The 27,307-nt window shown below is 42.7% G+C and overlaps 1 protein-coding gene across 22 annotated transcripts in view; it reads left to right on the forward strand.

The window, feature by feature from the left end:
- The window catches only part of ADGRL3 (adhesion G protein-coupled receptor L3), a 574,776-nt gene that overhangs the window by 481,126 nt on the left and 66,343 nt on the right, over positions 1-27,307 (forward strand). For 17 of the 22 annotated variants that reach the window (XM_082206024.1, XM_082206018.1, XM_082206034.1 and 14 more), the window contains 3 exons: positions 7,283-7,309; positions 13,959-14,127; positions 22,111-22,236. In XM_082206024.1, the coding sequence (XP_082062150.1) occupies positions 7,283-7,309; positions 13,959-14,127; positions 22,111-22,236 (322 nt within the window). The remainder of the gene's footprint in view (positions 1-7,282; positions 7,310-13,958; positions 14,128-22,110; positions 22,237-27,307) is intronic. The other 5 variants (XM_082206035.1, XM_082206019.1, XM_082206039.1 and 2 more) reach the window with 1 other exon arrangement.

The raw sequence follows: 27,307 nt of genomic DNA on the forward strand, positions 1-27,307 counted from the left end.
AATGCTGTATCACTTGTATAATGTTATCTTTAGCCACACCAGAATTTGGAAGCCCGAAAAATCTGGAGAGAAATTCAGTTGGAGGCAATTGCATATGCATTGTTAGTTGAATTGTTCTTTATTAATTTTGTGTGTGGCTGTGTAAATACTCACTCTGATCCTTCCAGTTATGGCAGAATGGGCATTAATAAATGAGCAAAGTGCACAGGCTATGGCTCAGCTGGTGGGATGGCAGTGTGTCACTGGGGGAAAGAGAGAAGGGCATCTGTTGCAAAGTCCTCCTCTGCCTTCACTTGCAGCCATAACGTTCACCATTAATTACATTTGCTTTGTGTGAGCCCAGCTGCTGATAGCTCCTTTCCTTCAGGTAAAATATGAACATCAATTTCAAACATGTGAAAATGCCTCATGATAGGGTTTATTTTTCATTTAGTCTTGAAAAGTTCTGGGAAAGTGTGTGGTTATTCTCATAAGATCCTTTTGCCTTTGTGATCAGTAGGAGCGGAGGTCAACAGCCTGGCTGAAAAACGGGCATATAAAAGCCAAATTCACTTCTTGGCTGTGATCCATTTTCACACATTACACAGGAGCAAGCCTAGGGCAGGATTCAACTAAGGAGTCCAGTCAGTGGGAGCCTTCACAAGAACTTCGGCTTGTGCGACTGGCTTTTTCTCTCTTTCCTTCCCATGCCCCTCCTGCCCTCCCAAAATTTGTTCAGCAGAGGTCAGAGTAATCCTCAGAACAGAACGAGGCAAGAGAAGAGGAGGAGAGATGGTTCCGTCTAGCAAGCCCAAACGCTTGCACTGAAAGAACAATCGCCTTAGCTTAGCATTGTATTCTACCCCTGGATTGTTGTATAAATTATACATTTATTTACTATCCAAGATGCATTTCTGTTTTTAAAAAAACCATTTGCCGCATTCACACTTTACATCCCCCAGTATGCATTTAGGGAATTATATGTTTTTAATCTAAAAGTCCACAACAAGAGAAGCTCCCAAAGGAAAATGTTTATTTAGTTATTGTTTAATGGTTTATCTCAGAATTTTAACAAGCCCCTGTCACTCCTGAACACCCCTCACCCGCCCCACCTACAGCAGAATGAACAGTTGTCTTATATAGATTCTCATATCAGAAAAATAGAAAAGAGTACTGAAAGAAAATGGTTATAAGAGGAAATATAAACCAACAAGCACATATGCAAGTAAATAAGTCATTAAAAGGAATACAGACAAAAAGCACAAGCCATCTTGCATAACCGGCATGTATTCAGACCCTTAGACATTGGTTCATTTCATTCCATGTCTAGCTCAAGGAAATTCTCTGAAACTTTTCTTCCATTTGTAATGTAACCTAAAAGATCTCTTTGTAGAAAATATCCTTTCGGTTTTTCAGTTTTGCAGGATTATGTGCTTAGAGGCCAGCTTGGCCATAGCAAATCATTCTCCCCGTCTGTCTGTCAAGTTCCAGTAAAGGCCATGTGCCTTACCAGAGCATCTTAAATGACTTATCTAGCATCATATTGATTCATATCTTAGCTTCTTTTCAGAAGGGAGCTATCAGTGGGTGAGAATTGCTGGCAACAGTTTATACCTCCAGCCATTGGCATCCTGGGAGAGACTCGGGCTTTGAAGATGAACTGTATTTTTGATGCATTAATCTTAGCCTAATATATCAGGTAGATGATTTAATCACTTGTAAGGCCTCTTTCCAGTGTGGAGGTTTTAATTATATTTTGCTCTGTTTTGGTAATCATTTTCTTTCTTGAATTGCTTGCCCTCAGTGTGAGGACCACAGAATTGTGAGCCATGAAGGTGTTTCAGGGGTCTTCCTGGCCCCTCACTGCTAAAAATGAATGACCTTAACCTGAGGATTCCTCAACTTTTCCTTTAACCCCTTCAGGGAAGGAGCTTTGTCACCTTGAAGAAAACTTCGTTTTGTTGATGAACAGTTCTCACAGGCCCCCTCCCCCATGTCCTGTCCCCCCCCACGAAATAAATGCCTTGTAATGAATGATTTAAACTCAGTTGCAAAGTCCTGATCAGCTCAGAACATGCAATTCGGAGAAAGTTCATTATCCCATGCAGGTTTCCTTGGAAGTAAATCTCACTTATCCCATGGGTTGTATTAGGGTTAAATTGTGGCTAATTCTGTCCTCAGTAGAAATGGTAAACATTTGTTCTCTTTCTACAGCTACCCATACCTTCCCCTTCAATTTCCTTTTCTCTAGCTAAAATATTGGCTATACAGAGCACTCAAGAAAGAAACCGAAGCAGAAAATACAGTTTCTGTATTTTAGAGGTGTGACATAAACTTAGGCACCCCTTTGCATGTTTGTTCAGACCTAAGGCCTTGTGTTCAGCAGGGCACTCTCCTAAATAAATGTGCACAGGATTGCTGTCGTATTCTTCATCTCAAGGCTCCTCCATGCTTCTGCTTATGCCGTGCACAGAAAGCACAGGTCCAAGCGGTTTCCCCCTTCCCCGCTCCTTTCCCAGGGAAAACCCACTCTTTAGCCAGAGATCAGAGCAAATATCAATCTGGGGGGAAACCCCAAATGCTGTTTGCTTTGATCGAGTGCTAAAGAGCAGTTCTTCCCACCCCAGGAGAAAGCAGCAGTACACTCGAGTGAAGCACAAGAGTCAAGGGGGCTGGCTATTTTCTCCTTGGCTTGATTAGAGTTTTCGCTTGTATCTACCAGGCACGTAAAATGACTAGCCCTAACCTCTTCTCCTAACCAAGCATCACTAGGCTATGTCACTGCCATACCAGGCTCCACCAACTGATCTGCCAGGCACCACCCCTCAGTTGCCCAGTTCCACATCCTGCGTCCCATTGTATGATCCTCCAGAGCCTGGGAACCCTCTGTTCTGGGTCTCTGCAATAACATCTTGGGAGGCTGGTCTTCCAAAACATGATGCTCTTGCTGTGGGCACCTGTAAGATAGTTTTACAGCAGTATGCAAGACATGCAGTGGAAGAGCACAAACCTTTAAAGTTGAGCTCTTTTTCCAGTCTGCATCTGTACTGGAATTAAAAAGTGATTTTATTGCCTCCTTTGGGAGGAAGGGCAGGCTATGAATCAATCAGTCAATGAAACCAGGGTTTTCCCCCAAAATCATTTGTGGCCCTCAAGCATTGAAGCTGAACATTAGAGACCTTTGCAGGGATGCTTTTGAACATTCTAAGGTCTGAAAGGCGAAAGGCTAGCCCTTTTGAGTCTACAGTGTTACCTCGGGTTACATACGCTTCAGGTTACAGACTCCGCTAACCCAGAAATAGTAGCTTAAGAACTTTGCTTCAGGATGAGAACAGAAATCGTGCTCCGGCGGCACGGCAGCAGCGGGAGGCCCCATTAGCTAAAGTGGTGCTTCAGGTTAAGAACAGCTTCAGATTAAGAACGGACCTCTAGAACGAATTAAGTACTTAACCCGAGGTACCACTGTACTACCACCTCTCCCTCCCCCAAGAAAAGAAACTTGCACCTTGGGAGAGTGGGTAGCTAGTGAGGAGACCTCAACAATAATGGGAAAGACACAGTGGGCATCTCCTCCAGGAAGAAATTGTGCTCTCAGCATCTTTTCCATCTTGGGAAAGCTGCATGTCCCATTACACCCAGTGGGGAAAGACATTCAGAGTTCCATTTCCCATCATTGCCAGAGCCCTCTGCCTGCCTGCCTGCCATACAGTTCCCCTTCCACAAGGTGATAGTTCTGCTTAATGGGGGGGGGGAGCAGATTCTACCTCTGATTTTAACCCCTGAAAGATTCATACACAACTATAGAATGGGTGTAAATAAGCGAACCTTTTCTTTGGGGTCGTTTTCATGTACCTGGATCTGCATTTTGCAGTTATTCACAAAAGGTAGAAATCAATAGCTTTGTAGTTTAATTCCAAACTGGCAGCGATAACTGTCTGTCCCTTGACTTTTTTGTCATTAAACACACGAGATTTGGCACCATACTCTCTCATTTATGTGTCAAGTGTCATGTGAAACAGAACCTTGAAAATGGTCCCCAGCGCGTCAAGGAGATTTTGGGAGATGCCTGCTCACTTAGATTACTTTAACTGCAAAAGATGTCAGTGGGAATTCCTACTTACACCATCATATTTATCGATTGGCTGGTAGAAGCCAAACCTGTATGTGTGTGTGTGTTTTCTTCTCCGTTTATATTGTTCCCCAACTCCAGGTTGTTTTTAAAAAACAACAAACTGTGGGTGGGGGAGCTAAGTCTATATTCAAATTCTGTTTTGTCCTTTCTTGAGTAGACTTGAGCATTTTTGTTGGATTGCTTCTGTTCTGTGCTACTTCATTCACTGCCTTTTGTAGGTTATTCTCTGATTTGTGTAGCTCCTGTTTTATGAGGGTTATGTTCGTGTTGAATTGCAGTGCTAAACCCTAATTTTCTTTTGTCAGAATTTTTCCATGTGTGTATAAAAAGCCAAGCTCACACCTGATCAATGATTATTGATTTGTGATGTGCCCTGGAATGTATTAAATACTCAAGGTCTTGCTACGAAGCCATTAAGCATGGGAATTGCTTTCAGGAATAATATATTTAGTATTCTGCCAGGAAGTCCTGCCTGGGTGGGAATCTGGATCATACCAATATAAGGTTAGAATATAATAGAAAACAGAAATATGCCCCCCCCCCCATTTTTTAATTGAAAACTGCAGTTGAAACGATTGGGATGCTACTACAAAAAAAAATATTCCTGATTACTGCTACAGATCTCTCATGCAGTGACAAATAATCTTAATTGTATTGATGTAAATTTACTTGGAGGTCACCTAGTCCAACTTCCTGCACAGTTCAGGGTCTGGAATGCAGGGTCTGCAACTTCAGCCTTCCTGACATATGGCTGCCCAACCTTTGCTTAAATACTTCCTCCAAAGTACCACCTACTCAAGGCAGTCTGTACAACTACAGCTCTTACCAATAAGACGCTTCTCCAAGTGTTTAGCCAAAACCTGCAATTTCCACCCTTTGGCGTTAATTGTACTCTCTGGAGCAGGTCCCTTTTGGGACATCCCATTTGAATATGCTCTTGTAATTCCTCCTCATTCCGTGGATATGGGGCAAACAGATGCGTTGAGGACCTCTTAGACCAATAGCATTACACTTGTCTGGGCAAGTCATTTCAATACCCTTGAGCTTCAGTATTCATCAAGACAAATTCTATAGAACTCCAACTCCCATCAGCCTATTCTATTTGGACTCCAACTCCCATCAGCCTCAGCCACCATAGCCATGGTCAGGATTAATGGGACTTTTACTCACATAAAGAGGAGGATGCAGGTTCCCCAACTCTGCTATAACTGAATAACCTTCCCCTCCCTTGACTTAGATGCTGTAAGGTGCATCTCGCTATCTGTATCTTTCCATAAAATATCAATCTAGTCCAGGGGTAGCCAACATGGTTCTCTTCAGCTCCCCTAATTCCTGACCTTTGGTTGTGCTGACAGTGTCTGATGGGTGTTGTACTCCACAACATTAGAGTCTGCCACCTTGACCACCCTTGGTCTGATCAGTTGCATAAGCCCTAGTAGGCTTCTGCCTCTCCCAGATAGATTGTGTTTTCATTGGCCCTAACAGGGGAATAAGAGAGAGACTAGTTTGCCTGGCTAGAGGGATGGTGTCTTCAAAGCTGAGGAGAGAGCCTTTTTTAATTGGTTTTATTTTATCAGCCCCTGCTTACATGCCCAAGTTGGCCATTCCTGACAGAGGAGCATCCTAGGTGCTAGACGTCTTCCTAGCAGAGTCAGTTGTGATAAGTTAAGGGAATGTTCAAAGAAAGTGCTGCTGAACAATGGACTTCCTCTCTCTTGCTATCTCACTCCCCTAACCTCCACTGCCTTTCAGTTGCTAGGGAAAATTAGCCAAATGAAATTACATGAGTTTATCCCTGTTCAGAGGATTTTTTTAAAAACCCACAGTGACTTTTTCCTGTTTTTATTGTGTTTGGTTTTCATATTGCTGTTTTATTATGGACTGTGGTGTTATAAGTTTGCTGTGATTCACTCTTCAGCCGTGTGAATGCATTTGAAGGACAGGATATAAATATTTGAATGAATAAATAAAGCCTTCTGGCCAGTTCAGCAGAATGCAAAGGCCAAGCCAGTCAGCCTTTAGAACTGTCTGCAGTTACTTGTAATGTGGTTTGCGGGTTCCTGGGTAAAGATATGTGAAGAAAACTATGGTTTTGAGTCATAGTATTATCCCACTAGCATCTAGATGCCACGAGGCATAAGTAGAACATTCATGTTACCTTTTAAAATAAGAATTTGAGAGTTGCTTCACTATTCTTATGTCTTCTTTTCTGGAGTGACTGTGAATTTCTCTGCATGAAAATCAGTGATTCGTCACAACAGAAAATACATCTGCCAGGGGATAGAGGGAGATTGCTTGTAACCAAAAACTGCAGAAATGTATTTTTAATGAGAGACAATGGAGGCTATTTTTCATCTGCATGTTTAGCTACTCCTTCAGTTTGGTAGGCAACCAAATATATGTATATTTTAAAATGGCATTTAAATAGGCCAACTGTCAGCAGTGAGCAGTAGAGGGCTTGAGAAGATTCTAATGCCATTACCTATAAAAGATAATGGAGTCTGACTCATGTAAGGAGGAAATTGTTATTGCCAAAAACTGACAATAAAACATTAAGGAATGTATCCTTATATACTGGGTAAATAATGCCTAAGGTGCAGGGAAGCTTGTCATCATACGCAAAGGCCTGCTGTATTGTCTTTATTCCAACTTGAATAGTAATGTTATTCAAAGGCAGCAGATCTTAGTATCAGTTTTGTAAGCCAAGCAAGAATATGGCCAAGCAGCTGTGGAACTTAAGTTTGGCTCTGCCCACAAGGAAGATCACTGTCTCTAGGTCTTTCAGGGGTCTAAGATGTCCCATACAGGACTACTTCTCACTGAGATGGTAAATCTGTGTCTGGCCTCTCTACCCATCCTCAGATGGAGCGTTTCCTTGTGAAAGTTTTCTATGCACATAAATCTTTTTGCACATCAGGGAGAGAGCCAGGCTAAGTGTTAGTTTTCTATATGGATGGTGGATTTTTTAATGTTTATTTTTGTATCTTTGACCATTCAATTGTGAACTGCCGCATGCACCCCTAATTGGTTTACCACCTCATTGAAAACCAGGCCAAAGCGTAGATCTTACTACCTGGGGATCAGCTTGTCTGATTGCTTACCTACATGGTATCTTTTTGTCATTATATTCTAATGTTGACGTTCTTGTCTTTATGTCTATGCATTCTTCAGCTTTGAGGATAACAGACCCTTCATCAAGTAAGAATGACCTGAATGACTGATAAATTCCATTTATCAGCGTGGTCCCATGAACTGGCTGTCAGATCAGTACTTTAAAAGTCATTACAGCTTCTGTCATTCACATTTGAGGGAGGCAGAAGAGCAAACTGTGCAGGAAAACCGTAAGGCCTACAGTTTCTATGCTTCGTGTTCCTTGATTGGCTGTCACCTGGACTTTCTTGTGATCTGCTGTAGTACAGACTTTGGATACCCCCACACTGCTCCCTGCTGGGTCATAATGCACATCTCTGCACACTGAATTGCAAGTCCTTGACGTGATCATTTTACCTTTGAATGGTTAAATGCAATTGAGGGGTAAATGTTCAAAGGAATGCTAACATTATTTATTTCACCCAATATCTGTCCTGAATTGGCAATTCTGGACAATACAAAGAAAATTCTTCTTTAGTTTCCTGTTCCATTCAGTCAATGACTGCATGGCAATGTTTGAATATTTTGCTTCTGTCTTCAAAAATAGCCCTTTGAATAACACAAGTCTGTACAGAATTGTTTAAAGTTAACAGAAACAACAAAGCATCAATTATGGGCCTTGGATAATAATGCACCATATATCCTGCAAGAAAAAACACTGAATCAGTAGCACAACTAATGCAAGTGCCTCTATTTTGCAGTGGACTTTCAGTTTGTTCTTCTGGTGAAGAGTCCTTTGTGTTCATTTCTTTTGTCTCATTCTCATCTCTCTCATTCTTTGGATCTTTTACAAGAGTGGGGAATACAATTTATTTTAGGCTGGCTTCACTTTCTTGCAAGTCTCTTTTTGACAGAAAAAAAACAACCAAAACAATTTGTACAATTTCTGCATGAACCCAAATATTTTTGTTCAGAGTTAAACTGACAGCGATTAACTCATTGTATAGTTCCATGATACAAACCCAAGCTTTTAATTTCTACATGAAGTCATGGCTTTGTGTGTGTGCGTGGCATACCTAGGTTATGAAAAGGCTATATAGAATCAAGGTAAAATATTATTTTTGATTGATTCTTGATGACTCCCACCCCAACCTCTACATTCCTGGGGACCATGATAGGCCAAGCTCAACAACCATTACATTGTGCATGAAGAGCTGCCCTCACTAGTGTATTGTGTGGGAAAGTTAAATGCAAGAGAACCCCGTGCAAATATAGAGACTGGAGACCCTATATTTATAGAATACTTTTTTTTACCATAATCTAGCATCTGGTCTACAAACAGCTGCCATTTCCCCATTTGCTTCCACCACATAAAGCTTCTTCTTCCGCATTGTTAGTTTTTTGTAGTTCAGGTGTTGATGTTTTTAAAAAGCCCCCAGTGCTGGTGTGAACAGTTTCAAGTATCGCATGTGTTTAAGGAAACTCCAATGTGTATGCTCTAGTGCTTTCCAATTTGCTTCAGTGGCAGGTTCAATTTCACCTGAACATTTTATGGCTCCAGCGAGCTCTAACCAACATTTCAGTTAATGCAAAAACTAGGGTTGCCATACGTCCGGAATTTCTCGGACGTAGCCGGAATACTGCATTCGGAAGTAGCCTCTATGCTTTCGTCATCATAATTTGTGTTCAGCTCAGGGTGGAACTTCCTGAAGCTCCCAGCAATAAACATGCATAGGGATGCAGGTGGCGTGGTGGGTTAAACCGCAGAGCCTAGGACTTGCCAATCAGAAGGTTGGCGGTTCGAATCCCTGCGACAGGGTGAGCTCCCGTTGCTCGGTCCCTGCTCCTGCCAACCTAGCAGTTCGAAAGCACGTCAAAGTGCAAGTAGATAAATAGGTACCACTCCAGCGGGAAGGTAAACGGCGTTTCCGTGCGCTGCTCTGGTTCGCCAGAAGCGGCTTAGTCCTGCTGGCCACATGACCCGGAAGCTGTACACCGGCTCCCTCGGCCGATAAAGCGAGATGAGCGCCGCAACCCCAGAGTCGGTCACGACTGGACCTAATGGTCAGGGGTCCATTTACCTTTAATAAACATGCAATTACATACAGAACTAATGTTGCACCAATGATAGGGTTGCCATACGTCTGGAATTTTCTGAACGTAGCCAGTGTTTAGCCCCCTTAAGCAGGGTGGAAATCATTGAAATGTCTAAGAAAATATGGCAGCCCATGTCGGTAGTATAGATTTTGGCGATTTTCATTTAAAAAATAGCTCAAAAACTCTTTTTGAAATGTGGCAACCCTACAAACACTAGCATAGCCCTGAGGTCTGTATACACACATTTACAGCTCCTCCAAACTGAAGAGTCGTAACAAAGCACAATATTTACACAGTTTAATAAAAAAATATTGGGCCGTGATTGAGTACTTCATATGCTGCAAATCCACACACATAAACTGGTCATTGTGCTCACTACATACAGCAGCTCTCACTGCCTTTCTTTAAACAAAAAAAAACCCTCTTAAAATTCAAAGGATGCTGAAAGGAAAATGGTTTTGTGATTCTTCTAGGGTCAGAGAATTTTGAGGTGAAACTGAATGAAAAGCAGGTAGTGATGCAATCTGGCAGGCATTCTAAAGTTGCTTTGTTAGATTGCGGCTGCTGTAACAACAACAACAACAAATCAAAATAAAAACAAACCAATTAAATATGCCACACTGTGGTAATATTTTATTCGTTGGCTATCTTTGGGGGGGAATTGAGCATTACTAATGTGTACATGAAACTTCAAAACAATGTACATATTTGCAATATTGCGAAGAAATTATACAGCATGACTATCCTGGTTTGCTACATGAATTATATTGATTTCCTTTTAAACTGCCTAAATAAACAAGCCCCCCCCTTCAGAATACATGTAAGCTCATGAATAAATAGATAAATAAATAATCAGGAAGTAGATCATTTCAAGAAACAATTGCAGTGTTTAACATTTCAACTCAGTAAAAGCCAGGGATGCTAAGACATATTAACCCAGTAGTTTAAGAAGCAATAAGCATTGTGTTATTAAAGGTAAAGGTAAAGGGACCCCTGACAGCTTAGCAATTATGTAGTACAGTATAAAGTGCTTCATAGACAACATCCTAACAATCGTTACGAAAGGATTGTCCCTGTATGTTAGATGCAGAGTCGAGGTTTAGGGAAAGTAACTTCCATATGACCACCTACTGAATTTATTGAAGAATTGAGATTTGTACCAGTTCGCTGCAGCTTCTAGTTGTAGCCTAATGCTTGCATCATGGCAGAGTAATTAAAGGGATGTTCCAGTTATGATTGATATTATGAACCAGCGGATCCTTTTTTCTTTTCCTTAGTTAAACGTGATCCAGTCCTTTGTATCATTAATCATCTGGATTTTTAGCGTAATCGTAGATCAGTTCCGAATTTTTCTTCCAGTCTGTCACCGTAGCCCTCTCTGCAGTATTGCAAATGAGGTAGTGGGTTGGATTCAACTCGCTCAGTGCACTAGCAGAAACCCACTAGTGCAGTGGAACTCCACCACCACCACCATTCTCCACCAAACCAGTCTGGAGGGTCAGGAAAACCCCCAGAACTGCACAAAGGGGGAGGACAATTTCAGGTCCGGCCATTTGGCAAGCTGATGGAACAATTCTTCCCAGTGTCGGTGTTGATCAAAGCGGTCCTAATATCCTAGTAGTATGTTATACTCCTCAGTGACATTAGCCTGTAGTTTCACAGCAACATATTGTTAACTTGTGTTGTTTGTTACCCATAACCCCCTCCTAAATTGTTATCTGCAATGAAAATGCCTAGCAGGCTCTTCTTATACTTGTTCATTCCTTTTTCTTTTATTGTGTGTAACATTTGCCTTTATCCTATAAAATTAATTTCAGCTTTCTAATATATCAGAATCAATTGAAATGCCAGCAGCCAGCTTATCCCCTGCTTGACAACTGTATCAGTCATTGATTAATCGTAGAACCAACGATGACCAAAAGGTCATCACATCTGATTCTTATTGCTCTTTCTCCAGTGTGTGTATGTACGCGCATGGGCACAGACACACATACACACACTGAAAAACAGGACCATTTGCAGACCATCTGTATCTTCTGCAACATGTGCATTCCAGTATGCCACAGAAAAGTGCAATATAGTAAAGTTGACTTGAGTGAATAAGCCAAGCTTACTACAGCAGGAAGAAAACAGCCCAAGAAGCAGGTGCTCAAGAGACAACTAAGCCTTGTGTCAGGTGTCCATACAGTAGAGGGGGCTTGGAATTGTCCCCATTGGTTCTGCCCGTTCGTGGCTCTCTTATACTATTTTCTGCAAGGGGTCTGCTCAGTGGGCTACAAACATAGCTCCATTACCTCCCAGAATATGGATCAGGTGTACAGATCCTGTTTTTAGACCACTTTGCATACATCACATCTAATATGAGATTGAGACCAGGCCAGCGGGCATGAGCCACACGCATTGCCACACTGTCTGAACAGGGAATTTGTCTTCCTATAGATTTACTGTAGTCAGTCCTACACAATCGCCATCCTAATTCTAATAACTCCTCAAGGTTGGAGGTTGGGGTGGGGGCTCTTGACTCACTGAAAACAAAGAAGGCACCAGAATATTTAAAATAAGCCAAAGGTAGACTTCCAAAAGTTTTCCAGACATTAAGCTCCTTTATTTCCCATTAGTATTCCAGGGAAAGTATTCCTTGAATGTCTCATTTCTAATGACCTCTTTCTATTTTGATCATGTGTCTCAGAATAATAATAATTTTCAACCCACATAATAATTTTAACTCTCATTTTTAATTACCATTCTGTTGGTGCAGGTCCTTGTACCAGATTCTTCCTCTTTCTCTCATTTTGTCCTATACTCTACAAAACGCTTCGAATAGTTTTGCTACTCCTGCAGTCGGTCCAGCTGGTTTCCTTTGAAACTTTTCCAACTGCACTGCAGATTCACCGTCTTCTGATGGTTGTATATAAAACCACATAAGACCGCTATCTAATCTGTTGTTGATCCATTAATTGTTCCTCAATTAGTGCAAATTTTTTACACATGTGAGTACTTAATTTATCGTAATCACGTCTTGTCTGCAGTTCTGAAGGTTCCTTAGGAGACTATCATGTGGGAAAAGATCAAAAACTTTGCTTCAAAACGTATTAAGTTCAGCGAAATCCCCCGCCAACTGAGCCAGATATTTAGACTGATCTGGCATGATTTGTTGTTAGCTGCTATTAAGATCATCTTAATCTCGTCTTAGAATCCACCCCCTGGAAGCCCCATGACTGCTTCTATGGGGAGAAACACTTTGCATGCTTATTGGGATTACCTAATGTGTACTCAAGAAGCTTTAGGGATCCTTATCTGCACACTGGCCAAAATGGACATTACATGCAGATCCATATAACGTCACCCCACTCAATGTCCATTTTAAAACCAGAAGTAGCTACCTACTTCTGGAGGGACAAGCAGAGAAATGATAAGGAAAGGAATTGGCAGTGAAAGGAGACTGCTTAACCCTTTGTCAGCCTGCCATTTTTTCCTCTCCCAATCCCAGAACAATCACCACTGTCTCTGGTATTTAAAATCTCAATTTCATCACCATTTTCTCTGGCATTGATTGGCTGATTTGATTTCAAAAGAAGGGATTAAGGTAATCTTAAATGCATCTGTGTCTAACATCTAGTTTATTCCTCATTAACTTCAAATTTTTCTTAGGCATAGCCGCCTGACTTTTGTGTAGCTCCTTTTCTTGCTTTTTATAGAGATGAGCACAATATTTTCTCTTTTCCCCCCTTTGGGATCATGCATATTCTTCATCCTCCAGTACTATAGAAACATTCCTGAGATTTCTCTAGCTTAGCCAGGCAGAATTTAAAACTACTCCTTGTCCTGACAGGGAGCAATCGTAAGATTTTGAAACTGCCACAAGAAATGGGTTTGGGGTGCCTTCAAATGTGAGGGCGCTTGAAAAGCACTTGTTCTACTGCTGCTGCCCCAACAGAAGGAGGAAGGTAGAGGCAATGGGTGGTATTCAACTAAGTTATACTCAAAGTAGATCCATTCAAATAAATGAACATGGCTGAGTTAGGTCCATTGATATCAATAGCTCTACTCTAAGTAAACTTTAGTTGGATACCCCACATTAAGATCACTTACAAAGGACTGAGAAACCAAGCGAACTGCAGATAATGTGCAATATCACGACAAATAGCCTACAGCATAATCCTGAGGGCAGATTGAGTGGAAGGGAAGCTATGCAAGAGTGCCACTGTGCTCTTGATTTGCTCCCATTCTTCTCAATAGGGCTTTCATAGGAGATTTTGTAAGACTGTGAGCTGAGCCAATAGGCATGGAAGGAACGGAGGCCAATTCAAAATATTTTGCATTTTTCTCTTATCATGTAGCATCTGCATATTTCATTACATTTACACTGCTGCTGCTGCCCCAGAACATTTGCTACAAACATTTGCTGCTGCCTAAAAATGTGTGTTAAAAGAAGCGTTTTCATGCTCATGACATTTTCATCTGTGTATCCCCCCCCAAAAAGTTATAATAATAAAGTGCATTGAATTCAAAAAGCGCATTCGCAAATATGTGTGCAGTGTTTTCCTTCTCCGCAAGGAATAGCATGAAATGCTTGTTCTGTGCATCATGCTGTTTTCTCTATGAATCAAAGACACTTTTCCTTTCTGTCTTTCTCTTTTCTTTCTCTCTCTCTCCACAGGTCGTGGGTTATAGGTGCAATAGCTCTGCTCTGCCTATTAGGACTGACCTGGGCCTTTGGACTTATGTATATTAATGAAAGCACCGTCATCATGGCATACCTCTTCACCATTTTCAATTCTCTGCAGGGAATGTTTATATTCATTTTCCATTGTGTCCTCCAGAAAAAGGTAAGGACAATTATTCTACGGTGAAGAGAAGTGATGGGGCTATTTCATTGCCTAGCAACCACAGCAAATGTTGGCTGACCGTGCCTTGCATTTTGTGTTGCCATGGTTGGACTTTGGGCCGGTTCACATTAGAGGTGAGGCCAAATGTGTCTGAACCAGCAGCAAAAGCAAGAGGGTACTGCTGGGAGGCGCTGTTGTTTCACTGAGCCTCTTGGGCTTGCTGATCAGAAGGTCAGCGCTTCGAATCCCCATGACGGGGTGAGCTCCTGTTGCTCTGTCCCAGCTCCTGCCAACCTAGCAGTTCGAAAGCACACCAATGCGAGTAGATAAATAGGTACCGCTCCGGCAGGAAGGTAAACGGCGTTTCCATGTGCTCTGACTTCCATCACGCCAGAAGCAGTTTAGTCATGCTGGCCACATGACCCGGAAAACTGTCTGTGGACAAATGCCGGCTCCCTCGGCCTGAAAGTGAGATGAGCGCCACAACCCCATAGTCGTCTTTGACTGGACCTTACCATCCAGGGGTCCTTTACCTTTTACTGCTGGATACAGAGTGTTGATATGAGCCAGGGACAGCCAATGTGATGCTCTCCAGATGTTGGCCTACAACTTCTGTCAGCCCCAGGCAACCCCTGATATAAGGTATATATGGAAGTTATGGATACCCTGCAAATTTATGCCCTCTGAATTTTTTTCCTGGGTTTTGGAACTCCAGTTAACCTGGCCTGTTTGCAACAACACTGATACAGTAGCAATCCACCATTTTTCAAGGGGTGTTATCTAAAGGTGCTAGATGAATTCATTTGTTGCAGACCCTGCACCTGAGTTCACCACCTTGCTGAAGCTAAGCAGGTCTGTGTGTTGTCAGTGCCAGGATGGGAGACGACATGTGCGTCACCTTTGTTTCCTTGGCAGAAAAAAAAGACAGGCTATAAACTACTCCCCATCCATTCTAACATTCTGTTTCCAACAGTAGTCGGCCAAATGAAACGCAGTGTGCAGGAATGGAAATTGTGTCAGACTAGGACAGTGGCGACCTCATTTCAAATCCCTCTTTGGTCATGAAGATCACTGTGTGGCATAGGTTAGCTGCCTTTTTACAGGTTTGTTGTGAACCAGGAGAATAAAATATACAGCCCCTCAGCTCCTTAACGAACGCTCAGGATAAAAAATATATATTTAAAAACAATATACACCTGGGAAGTTTACAAGCTGGATAGGGTATTAGCACCCCCCTGTTCATTTCCACATGTGCAGTAAAGAAAGAGGAAAGGCTGTATATGATATAATCTCTTAGACTCCTAAGATAATAAGAAATTTGAGTTTATGTTCCTCATTATTAAAACGGGCAAATATTTTCTAGAGGTTCTTCGGTGTGCTCAGTTTTTTGAAGATAGAATGCATATCTTATGTGGCTTAGCAAACTTTCCCGAGGTACCTGTTCTGCACATATTTCTCCCCCCAAAAAATATGTAATGCCATTATTGTCTGGATTGCATTGGCCTATAGTTGCAGGGTATCATATATAGATGGCATTAAGCAGTGGTGAGAGACTTGTAAATGCAGACAGCAGCTGAGCATTGTTGTTTGAGTTCTTCCACCCCCACAACGCCTCCTCTTGACTCTTGAGCTGCCAGGTCCCACTTCTTCAGCGGCCAAAGTCTGTGGAGCCGGTGGGAGAAACAGGAGCACGATTAGAGAAAGAAATGGGGCCAAAGGGAACCTACTTGCTGGTTTGCTGGCTTAACTCTTAAGAAAAACCAGGAGCCAACTCTAAGAAGTAGGAATCAGTGTCTGGCACAACAAGACTTTTCAAATTATTGACTGTAGCATTGTGGGGGGTGAGAAGAGATATATTTTATACTCCTTTCCAGGCAGCAAAATGCACAGGTTCTCTTTGATTTGGCTGATAATATGCATAGGACTTCAGTACATCAATTTACATCTATATTGTACTTTCTGAAATGTCATCTTGAAATGCAATCTATACTGTCTCAGCTAAGCCTACATACTTATAGCAAACTAATTCTCCAAGTGATGGTACTTCATGTTGCCACAACGACACCATTCTCATGGCAGGCAGGAGGAATGAGCAGGCTTAGGGAAGGCCAAGGTTTGCAGAAGTACAAAAACGAAACCCCCAGCTCAATGAGAGCTGAGCATGAGCAGTGGATACAGAACACCGGCTGACTGTTGAGCGCATAAAACTGGAAGGAAGGGGAGTGGGAAAGAACACGGGTGTTCCACTTTGCAACACAAGTCTCACTTATTCTTCTTAATGCTCTCCATTAGTTCTTGGTCTGGGATAGCTCAGTTGGTAGAGCATGAGAGTCTTAATCTTAGGGTTGTGGGTTCTAATTCCACATTGGGCAAAAGATTCCTACATTGCAGGGGGTTGGACTAGATGACCCTTGTGCCCAATTCTATGATACTCCCTTTGCAAATTTCCTCCAAGTAACGTATGAAATTGTTGAACCATAGGAATAATCTGGGAACTCCACTTGATGCCTTACACTCATGAACTCATTTTTATCCCTTTTCCCAGCCCTGCACCTACTTTCTGCTAACTCCTCTTCTATATTTCTCCACATTTTAAAAATGTGTCATAGGATAGTACATTACAAATCCTGCTGATAATAATAGCTCCTAGTAATCCATGCGAACACCAAGCGTGCTCTTTGGGCTAAACAAAATTACAGAGAAGTAGCGATAATCATCCCATTTTCCTCTTGATGGTTATAATTGGTTTATTACAGTGCTGTGCTGAAACCTTTCCTCCCATTTCTCAGAACATTTATGCCCCTACAAAAGAGAGTTCTGGTTTTCGTGCCTCACGCACATGTCGCTGTAGAGTTTTTCAGAATATTGGTGGGTGTGGAGTTAAGCTGGCCTCAATCTTCCTTAGTTGGCTGACATTAATGCATGTTTTCCTTTCCATTAAACTTTTCTCCTGTGTCTCCTGATCAGAAAAAAGCCCATGGTACCTCATGGCACTTCTCCGTGGCTTTTCACTGAAGCACTGAAGCAAATCAAGGAGCATAGTGACTGGAAACTTGAGAACTGTGTCCTCACTGATTTTGTTCTTAAGAGAGGTCCTCCACCCCCTTTTAAAAAATATTTCTGCGCTGTTACTTTTTGAAAGAAGTAAATTTCATATTAAATTTACTATATGCTTCATGTGCGTTTGTTAGGATGCACGCTTTAAAGTTTGTTGAAAGAAAAATATCTGCAATCCTGCTGAATTAAAGAAAAAAGAAAGCTGGGCCCTGCTATAAAATCCTGCCATCTCTCCCTGACATGCAGATGCTTACCTGAACCTGAGGGGACTGAAGAAAAGTTAGCATCAAAGGCAGGAGGGCCTCCTCTAATTTGGGTCTTACTTCCTGTGGGGGGAAAGCTTCCTTTTTTAGCTTTTGAACATTTTAAAAGGGCAACCGGTTGGTTTTCAAGTCAATGGAGCATGAGGCTTCTGTGTGCAATTGAGTGCTTGATTTGACCTAGAAGGGTGTCCAGGGGGACAATTTAGCCACTGCTAGCCTGAAATATAACAGTGCAGGGCTGCTAAAACCTTTCTGCAGTCTCTCTCTCTCTCGCTCTCTCCCAACAACCCTTAAACCAACAGCAGTTATCCTCAGCCTAACCTGCAATGAGGAGATAAAAGCAACGGATAATAATGCACAGTTCTTGTAAGCTGCTCCTTCAGCTTTGGCGCAACCTGCAGTAGGGGTCCAGTACCTCATGGCAACACTGTGAGGTTTTTGTAGGCCGGGGTGGGTAGAAGCTAGATTGGGATTTATCAGTAGATAGACTGGTAGATTGCCAGATGATTTGCGAAAGATAATCCCAAGTTTCCAACTCCCAATGGCAGACTGAGGCAGCCATCTTGGGCAGCAGAATCCCAAAGGGCAGCAATGGGTTCCGGCGAGATCTTGCTGCCCTGGCCACTTCTCCTGGCTTCTCCCATAGCCTGCTACCACTGATGCTGCCAGAGAAGCAAGGGGAAGCGGACCTCTTGCGATCCCTTGCCTTAACCCAGAGCCTGCAGCCACGCAACCCCAGTAAGCCTCAGGCAACAAAACAGAACAGGCCATCCCTGCACAATGGTTGATTGATATTGTTGTTTAGTCGTTTTGTCATGTCTGACTCTTTGTGACCCCATGGACCAGAGCACACCAGGCCCTCCTGTCTTCCACTGCCTCCCTCATGCTGGTAGCTTCGAGAAAACTGTCCCACCATCTCGTCCTCCGTCATCCCCTTCTCCTTGTGCCCTCCATCTTTCCCAACATCAGGGTCTTTTCCAGGGAGTCTTCTCTTCTCATGAGGTGGCCAAAGTCTTGGAGCCTCAGCTTCAGGATCTGTCCTTCCAGTGAGCACTCAGGGCTGGTTTCCTTCAGAATTTAGAGGTTTGATCTTCTTGCAGTCCATGGGACTCTCAAGAGTCTCCTCCAGCACCAGAATTCAAAAGCATCCATTCTTCGGCGATCAGCCTTCTTTATGGTCCAGCTTTCACTTCCATACATCACTACTGGGAAAACCAGAGCTTTTACTATACGGACCTTTGCTGGCAGGTGATGTCTCTGGTTGAATGATAGTGGCAGCAAAAAGCTTCCCTCTTGCTCTCCATGAGGCCACTGAAATCAGGAAAGCTTGGGAAAACAGTAATAGATTTGCATGTGAAAGGATTTGTGTTCAAGCTCCATGTCTTACGGGAAACGACTTCCTCAGTTGCATATGTGCTCCAAGTACCTCATACTGCAATTCTGAAACCGCCTTCCTGAACCGCTATTTTGCACCTGGCTCCAGTTGATGAGTCTCAGAGTTCTAGTGAAAAATTCTGCAAGCCTGAAGTCTTTTGCAAACCATTCAGAGCCTGACCTGAGGTAAATTGTGAGCATTACATTGCCGGGCTCTCATAGGCACTTTCTCTCTCACACACCAGCCCCATGAAACCTGCAACATGGGGAAAGGGAGTTGTGCGGAGGTTTGTTGCTGTTGTTCCATACTAAAGTAAGAACTGAGTTGGAAAGAGCAGAAGCTCTTATTTCTGGTTTGGAGGTTGTTTTTAGGACATTCAAACCTCAGCAACATTAAATTCTTTCTCCGTTGGTGTCTATGGGCAGCTCTGTCTTTTCCAGCCCCAGGAGACATTTAAATATAATAGCTTCTCACTCCAGACAATGAAATCGTTCTTTCTGCCCTTTGTGCTTAGGGTTATCTGTCCTCCTGTTCCCACCACCCCACTCTATTCCCTTCTCCTGTCCAGTTCTCAGGGGGTTTTCCCTCTCAAGTGTGCCATTCCCACCCACCCACCCACCCCCATAGAGGCGTGGACACGTTTGCTAGTTTTGCATCCCGGCTACCGTTGCAGCTGATCTCCTTGCTGCCCCCCCCCCTTCACATCTTTGAAGAATGGCCCAAAAGTCCTTCAGTCTCTTCACGTTCTGTGCCATTGAGTTTGGGAGCGGTTCCCCTCCCCCTGGAATTTTTTTTCTTGAACGTGTGAGCACCTGGGGGTTACCCCTGGTTCAGTCAGTAGCTCTCCCTTGCGCGGGAATGGTGCTGTTTTGGCTACATACGCACAAGTACCGGAAGACTTGAATCAGTATTAGTATAGAAACATGTGAGACGCTGCAGTAAATGGAGTGGAGCGTGGAGTGCTTCTTTCCAGGGTTGCACATAGCTGTCAACTGTGCCTTATTTGGCGGTAAAGTCCCTTATCCCAGCGCCGTGTCCCGCTGCTGTCCCTTATTGATGATGTCCCTTAAATTTCCCGGGTTTCAAAGGAAGCAACTCCTCTCCCTCCCTCCCTCCCTGCCAGGGAGGAGGGAGGCTCCAACTGTGTTGCTTGGCTGCGTTGCTCACCCAATATGGAGTCTGAGAACGACTGGGGGGTGGAGCTTGCATACCTTGTGCCGATCAAACCGGCGGCGTTGCCTGGGGACTCGCTTTTGCTCAGTGCTTCCCAGCGGAGAGGTGACGGTGGTTTTCCTTGCTGCATCCCCTTTGCCAGTTTGCTGCGCTGTGGGAATCACCGCTTGAGGCTTCGTTTGGCTTCTGGCTGGGCTTTCTGCCTTTGGCTCGGAGGGGCTCAGAAGTTGAACATACCTGTGTTCAGAAAATCCCTTATTTTGGCTGCTGATCCCTTATTTTCGAGGCTGCTGGTCCCTTGTTTTCAAATCTGTAAGTTGGCAGCTATGGGGTTGCAGCCACTCTGTTGTATCCCCCCCCCCAGTTTTCCTCCAAGCCTTAATCAGTATTCCATGCGCACTGAGTAGACCCAATCATCTTTAGGCTGTTTGAGGTTTCTCCCTTCCTTTGTGTTTGTTTGTTTGTTTGTTTGTTTGTTTGTTTGTTTGTTTGTTTTGAGGTGAGAGTTCTTGGGGGGGGCTCATGTGTGCCCAATATCAGTAGCATCAAATCCTTATTTTCCCCCACTGGTGTCTATGGGCAACTAACTCTTTATTCAGCTCCCGGGGTATTTAAAAATAACTTCTCAGTGTTTACCAGGTTGTGACCTAGAATGTTTTTCTTCCTGCCCTTTTATCTGCAGATCTCTATTCTCCCCTTCCAAGCGTTCCATTCTATTTCTCCTTCCACCCAAGTGTTAAGGTCTCCCCCCCCCCCCAGACACACACATCTCAGTTCTGTGCCACTGAATTATTACTAGGTCATTGGAGAAATACCGTATTTTTCACTCTATAGGACACACTTTTTCCCCTCCAAAAATGAAGAGGAAATGTGTGTGCGTCCTACGGAGCGAATGCAGGCTCCTTGGCTTCAGCGAAAGCAACGCGAAGCCTCCCTCCACGCTCCGGAGGCTATGCGTTGCTTTTGCTGAAGCCTGGAGAGCAAGAGGGGTCGGTGCGCAAAGACCCCTCTTGCTCTCCAGGCTTCAGGCATACCCACCTGAAGCCTTTGGAGTGCAGCGGGAACTCGCGCTGCGCTCCAAAGGCTTCGGGGTTAGCTGCGCAAAGCCTCCACAGCGCAGCGGGGCGAAGGCACCCCTCTGCCCTGCGGAGGCTTGAAAGGCTGTCTCCAAAGCCAGAACAGCGAGACAGAGCGCTGCGCAGCATCTCGCAGTTCTAGCTTGGGGATGCCGGGGCTTTATGGGGAAACCTCACACAAAAGAAGTCTGCCCCTGCCAGGGGGAGAGTATAACAGGGCCGTCTACCACCAGCTTTGAGAAGGTTTCTGAGGACTAAATGCTGATGTTTTTATTTAGCCAGTTTGGAAGAATTTGTTACTTGAGAGGCAGGATATGAGTATTTGAATAAGAATAGTGATGATGAAGCATGAGACTTCTCTGTAGCTGATTGCACAAAATAACGCTAGTCGGGGCAAACCTTTAGTCTTAGTCATTTAGTATTTTTCATTCATTTCATGGCTGTTCTTCATACTTTTTCACTTTTGAGGACCATGCTTATCAACTCCAAACACGTTGGTAAGCCTGTCAATACCAATGGCTCTTAATCAGCTGTGTTGTCTAAAATTCTTCATTTCTGTGAGAAAATATAACTTGGGAGGAGTGGTGGTCCAAAATGAAATGCCATCCATGGCAAATATTCACAGGTGCAGAGGTCATATATTCTCACAGGGAGGCAAAAGAAAATTGAAAAAAGTTTTCCTTTCTCTTTGGATGTGTAATATAGACTTTTCTTTTTTATATACCCATGCCAGAAAGCAAAAGAAATTACCTAAGTGCCAGTTCACATGTAATTTAAGTAATACTGATTTTCAGTCATAAATGTAATTACCCATTTATCTTGCATTACAGTACTTTAGTTTGACGTTGTTGGTGAACATCTCAGAAACAAATCCCTTAGGTCCTCAGTGTGTGTTAAAATGTAAAACTGCCAGATGTCATAGGTATACAGAAGCAATGGCTACTTTAATGCATTTCTCTTCGTGTGCACATGCAAAATCAATTTTTGAAGCTGAAAAATGGGGTTTCCTTCTCATGTCTATTGCCATTTGATTGCTTAGGTGCGTAAAGAATATGGGAAATGCCTGCGTACGCATTGCTGTAGCGGGAAAAGTACAGAGAGCTCCATTGGCTCAGGGAAAACATCTGGGTCACGGACACCAGGACGATATTCCACAGGCTCACAGGTAAGTAGTTTCCTTTGGCTTGAAGGGGGGTCTGGAGAGCTTGTCATGCCAATATAGTTTACTGCCGAGGCACAGTCATTATACCTCTATCCAGTATCTGAGAACCTAGCTCTGCTTATGGTTATGACACCGCCAGGTTGTGGTTGCCCTATAATTGCGCGAGGGAGATTATTTGAGTTGGATGTGATATTCTCCACTGAAGATGGTATCCCTACCACCCATAATGTGTGGAATTACTTCCCCCAAGCCATGTCATCATCACATCAAATCTTCTCATCACCACCTTCCTACACAATTGACTGTCACTTTCAGGTGAGTTGAAAAATATGACCTGATGATGATGCGATGATCTAGAGAACTGTTTCTAGAAAACATTTTGGCACTGTTTTCACACCCTCCCAAGTGTCCCTATTTTCCAGGGACGTCCCTGACTTTAGAGAAACTGTCCCGATTTCTGATTTGATCCCGGAATTTCCTATTTTTCCTTAGGATGTCCCTATTTTCATTGGATAAATGTTGGAGGGTATGGAGTTAATCGACCCCTGAGCCATGTGAAGCCAATCCTGCATAAGGAAGTTTTCTTAATGTTTAATGTTTTATGTTTTTATATATGTTGGAAGCTGCCCAGAGTGACTGGGGCAACCCAGTAACATGTGTGGGGCATAAATAGTAAAATTATCATTATGGAATGGGGTGTCCCTATTTTCATGGGAGAAGAGTTGGAGGGTATGTGTTTTGGAAATCAAAGCTGCTTTATCCATGTATATCTGTCAAAGTCCTCAGGTCAGGCCAGGGTTGAGAGCATTGTTGTGAAGCAATATATGCATTTGATGAAATATATAGTTTATTAATCCTCCTTTCCTGGGGCCCAGCCCCCACTCCTCTTATAACTGCTCCAACAAATCCTAACTCTAACTGACCCTCTGTGTTTATCATGAGCAGATCTTATTTTCTGGTACTTGACCCTGGGAAATCTATGTCCACATGTTATATGCAACCTCAAATTTCGTTAGCATTTTCTGCCCCGCTCTTTTTTAAAAGTAAAATATCTTGAGTGAGGATGAGCAGGTGCATCTCTCTCTTTTTTTAGCGCATATCTAAGTCAATCCATGCACATTCACTCTAATGTTCAGCATGCCAAATGACATACTTCATTCATTTTTGAACGATTGGGAACATAGAGGACCATTAGGTTTTTCTAGTATCTTTAAACACCCACTTTACTTTTAACTTCGTGTAGGTCAGGCTATGAATACATCAAACAATGGATAGAAAAGAGCCTTCAGAAATGTTTGGACCATGGTAGAGAAATTCAGGCTGTGATCTTTTAATTTATTTATAAAATTTACCCTGCACCATGGCTACTTTGAAGAGCATTATTCTACTCAGCCCTATTCCAGGTTGGGCATTGCTCAAACACATTGTACATTTCAGAAGCATTTAAAGAAGATGAACTTTTGATTGGTGGATATTACTTGGGAGGAACTGGATGATAGGTGGGAGGGGCGAGAAGGGGTTTACTAAGGATAAAGAAGACTTGCAGACCTTTTACACACATACAAATGGAAGGGTGTGTGGCAGGGATGACATGCTATCAAATTTGGTTTCACATATTGTTCTCTCTTAAGAACAGACTGCCTATTGACTGAAAGCTCTTTGTTACATGGAGTTTGCCAAGCTACCATAGGCTTCCGAAAGATCTCAGTCCAATGTGCTGGTCTAGATATCATTTCAGATTCATGGCCCAGTATGCAGTTCTCCATTTTGGTATTTTAATTCAGACCTATGAACGCATCAGAGCACTATGCAAATGAACCATGATAGAGTGGCAGAATATTTAGATCTTAAGGTTGAAAGTGCTCATTAGTCTGCAGTGCCATGAAGTTGGTGCTTCAGGGGCTGGCAACTAGTGAATCTATCAAACTGAGAAAGATTTCCTTCCGCTACGTATCTGATTACAGTAAGAAGTTAGAGAGAAGACATAAATCTTCCAGATCCTATAGGGTCAATAGAGTCTTTGAAGGTAAACAGGGGTCTCTTGAAGCCTTAGAAATTGGAAGATATTTGAACCAAAAGTGTTGTAAATTTGGGAATAAGAACTCAAAATTATTGGCCTCACTTTGGTCTATGAAATGGGAAAGGATTTAGGGCCTAAGGTGTCAGGGATTGGCAGGTGTCTGAATAGTATGGGATAGAGGCAGGAGACCAGGGGAGTGACTCAGGAGAGTGGACCAGCGATGGATGGTGTTTGGTGCTATCTGCAAGGCAGGAGCCAGGACAGGAGGAGGAGGAAGAAGAGTCAGGGCAGTCTGGGTAGGAGGAAGGCATGCAAGATGTGGTGGAAGAAACATATATGGGGGAAGAATGGGAGTCAGATCACTTGAGTCAAATGTGGCATGGCATTGGTATTACTGTACTCCAGTTTGAATGGTCCACATTCAGGGTAGTGGTAATGCTCTGTTGATGGAAATGCAATGAAAGGTGTACCTACGAACGAACCTGCCCAGCAGTAAAAAATCTTCTGGGAACAGGTAGTTGTAGAGATTAATGCCGTCACAGGGCACAGTGTGGTTTTGGGTTCCTAAGTTAGGTTTATTATCTCTATTTGAGGGAGCAAGTGCTGACGTTTTTGGAAAACTTTTAATAGTTTCATTGGTAGCAGCATGCCTGGTTATTTCATTGGGCTGGAAAGATGCTTCATCAATCACTTTAGAGAACTGGTACAAAAAAAAAACCCTTTCTTTATTGCAATTTCTGAGAAAATCATTAATTATTTGTGAACCTTAAGAGGATAAGCAGAACCAATGTGCAATGTGGAATTTTAGGTTGCCCATGAACGATCAACCTTTCTGGTCTCTTATAACCCATAATATGAATATGGAGAAATTTGCAACAACTTGTATATTTGCATATATTTGTACATTTCATTCAATGTCATTCTTACTTTACCCCTGATCATATAGTTTCCTTATTTGAATTCAGACAGCGTGTATTTGTATTTGTCTTTGGTCTGTGTAATATAAAATCTAACTTACAAAATTATTTTTAAGTATTTATAAAATTTATTTTAAAAAATACTTAAATATTGCTAACATGTGGAAGGCATATAAGTGGTGGGCAGCAAATACGAAATCACAATAAACGTAAGTAAAATATAAAAACAGACAATGTCATAAGGAACTGGCCAGTGTTCGGGATGTGGAGATGGTAGCAATATACAGAAATGCCCCTATTTTGATCTCTGAAATGTTGGAGAGTCTGCCATTTTCCTCCTCCTGTCGGTGGATTTAAATCCTATTTTCAGGCGCTGCAGTGGATTTTTGCCCCCAGGCGGCTTTTGCACCTATATTTAATCAGTCAGCCTGGTGCTTGAACTGAAATCTGTCCACCTCCATCTCATGTTTTTGCAACACTCTGGGGGTTACATACCCTTCTTTGAAAACCCTGACCTTAGCTTGTTTACTCTGAGTTACTGAGAACACACTCCATTATCTGCTTCTAGTGCCAGGTTTAGCTTTTTATGCAGTAATGCGCAGAAACAGATTTATGAAGGGCAGTTCATATAAAACACTGCGGCTTACAACTTAATCAATAGAAAGGAAACACAAATTCAGTCTGTGCTGCTAATAGATGTAATTATATCTGACACCTCACCAATTTAGCTTTGAACTAAAACACACAGGGAGTAACCATTAAATTCTTAGCAAGGCTGTTGTGATCTGCATCTGTGTAATAGAGCCAACATGCTTAATTCATACCCAAATATGTCAGCTGAGAGATGTTTCTTCTGGTGTCTGGAGTGGCTGTCACAGCACAAACACTTATCTCAAGCTCAAAGTCTCAGAACAAATTCAAAGAAGCTGGGCCCAAAAGACAGTTCTAAAATGCCTTAGATAAACCAAAACAGCTGTGGCAAGTCACTTCTCCAAGGGAACAAACGCACAAGCCACCAGAACATTTAAACGGCATCAAATGTTTGTGAGAAGCAGGTTTTGCAAGGAACTTAAAGATAGTAATGAAGGTCTATCATGGCAAAGATGATCCAGAAGGAAGTTCCACAATCATCGCCCTTTCGAAGGGCGTATGGGGCATATCGGGAAGATCTTAAGAGGGAACAGTTGTGGATCTTGAGGTCTCAAATTTCAGCAGCACCCTGTGCATTGGCAAACTTTGGCACCACCCCAGACTCTGACTTTCCATTCTACCTCATAGTTGCAGTGCCCTCGAGGCTCCGCGCCCAGTTTGACTGGTCACACTCCCCGAAATCTGCCTCTGCAGGGAAGAGGGTCCTTCAGTCAGGTTGTTGGTATCTTGGAATTGTGCATTGTGAGCTGGCTTAGATAAATTTTAAATAGAAAAGTGAAATATAATTTTAATTGATACTTTATTAGATCAATTTTATTTATAAGGATATAAGTAATAGAAGAAAAGGGAGGGGAAGTGTGAGAAATAAAGGTGCAAAAATAATACAGTAGGTAAAATCAGTACATTTCCCTTCATTGTTCTATAGAAATAAATGGTGTTATACTCCTAAAGCAAATGTAGTTATTCGTAACGTACTGCATTCTTTATAAACACATTCCAGATTTCACTAGATTCGTCCAAAGAAAGTCTACAAGCAATCTGTTCATAAGTTGCAAGTGTTGTCTTTTCATTGACCCATTGATTAAAGCAGGGGTCAGCAAACTTTTTCAGCAGGGGGCTGGTCCACTGTCCCTCAAACCTTGTGGGGGGCTGGACTATTGGGGAGGTGAATGAATTCCTATGCCCCACAAATAACCCAGAGATGCATTTTAAATAAAAGGGCACATTCTACTCATGTAAAAACACGCTGATTCCCAGACCGTCCGGGGGCCAGATTGAGAAGGCGATTGGGCCGGATCCAGTACCCGGGCCTTAGTTTGCCTATCCATGGATTAAATGGAATCTTATTTTCCTTCTTCCAGTTCATCAATATCAGCCTCTCTCAGCCAGAGCCTTCTCAGCTTCTGAGACACCCGAAATACTGGAGCAGCTGTATTTGAAACTAAAAAGCTGATCACTTTTTATAGATATTTCTTATCCATAAATA

The sequence above is a fragment of the Podarcis vaucheri genome (assembly GCF_965113315.1).
Source record: "Podarcis vaucheri genome assembly, chromosome: 17".
Classification (NCBI taxonomy): domain Eukaryota; kingdom Metazoa; phylum Chordata; class Lepidosauria; order Squamata; family Lacertidae; genus Podarcis; species Podarcis vaucheri.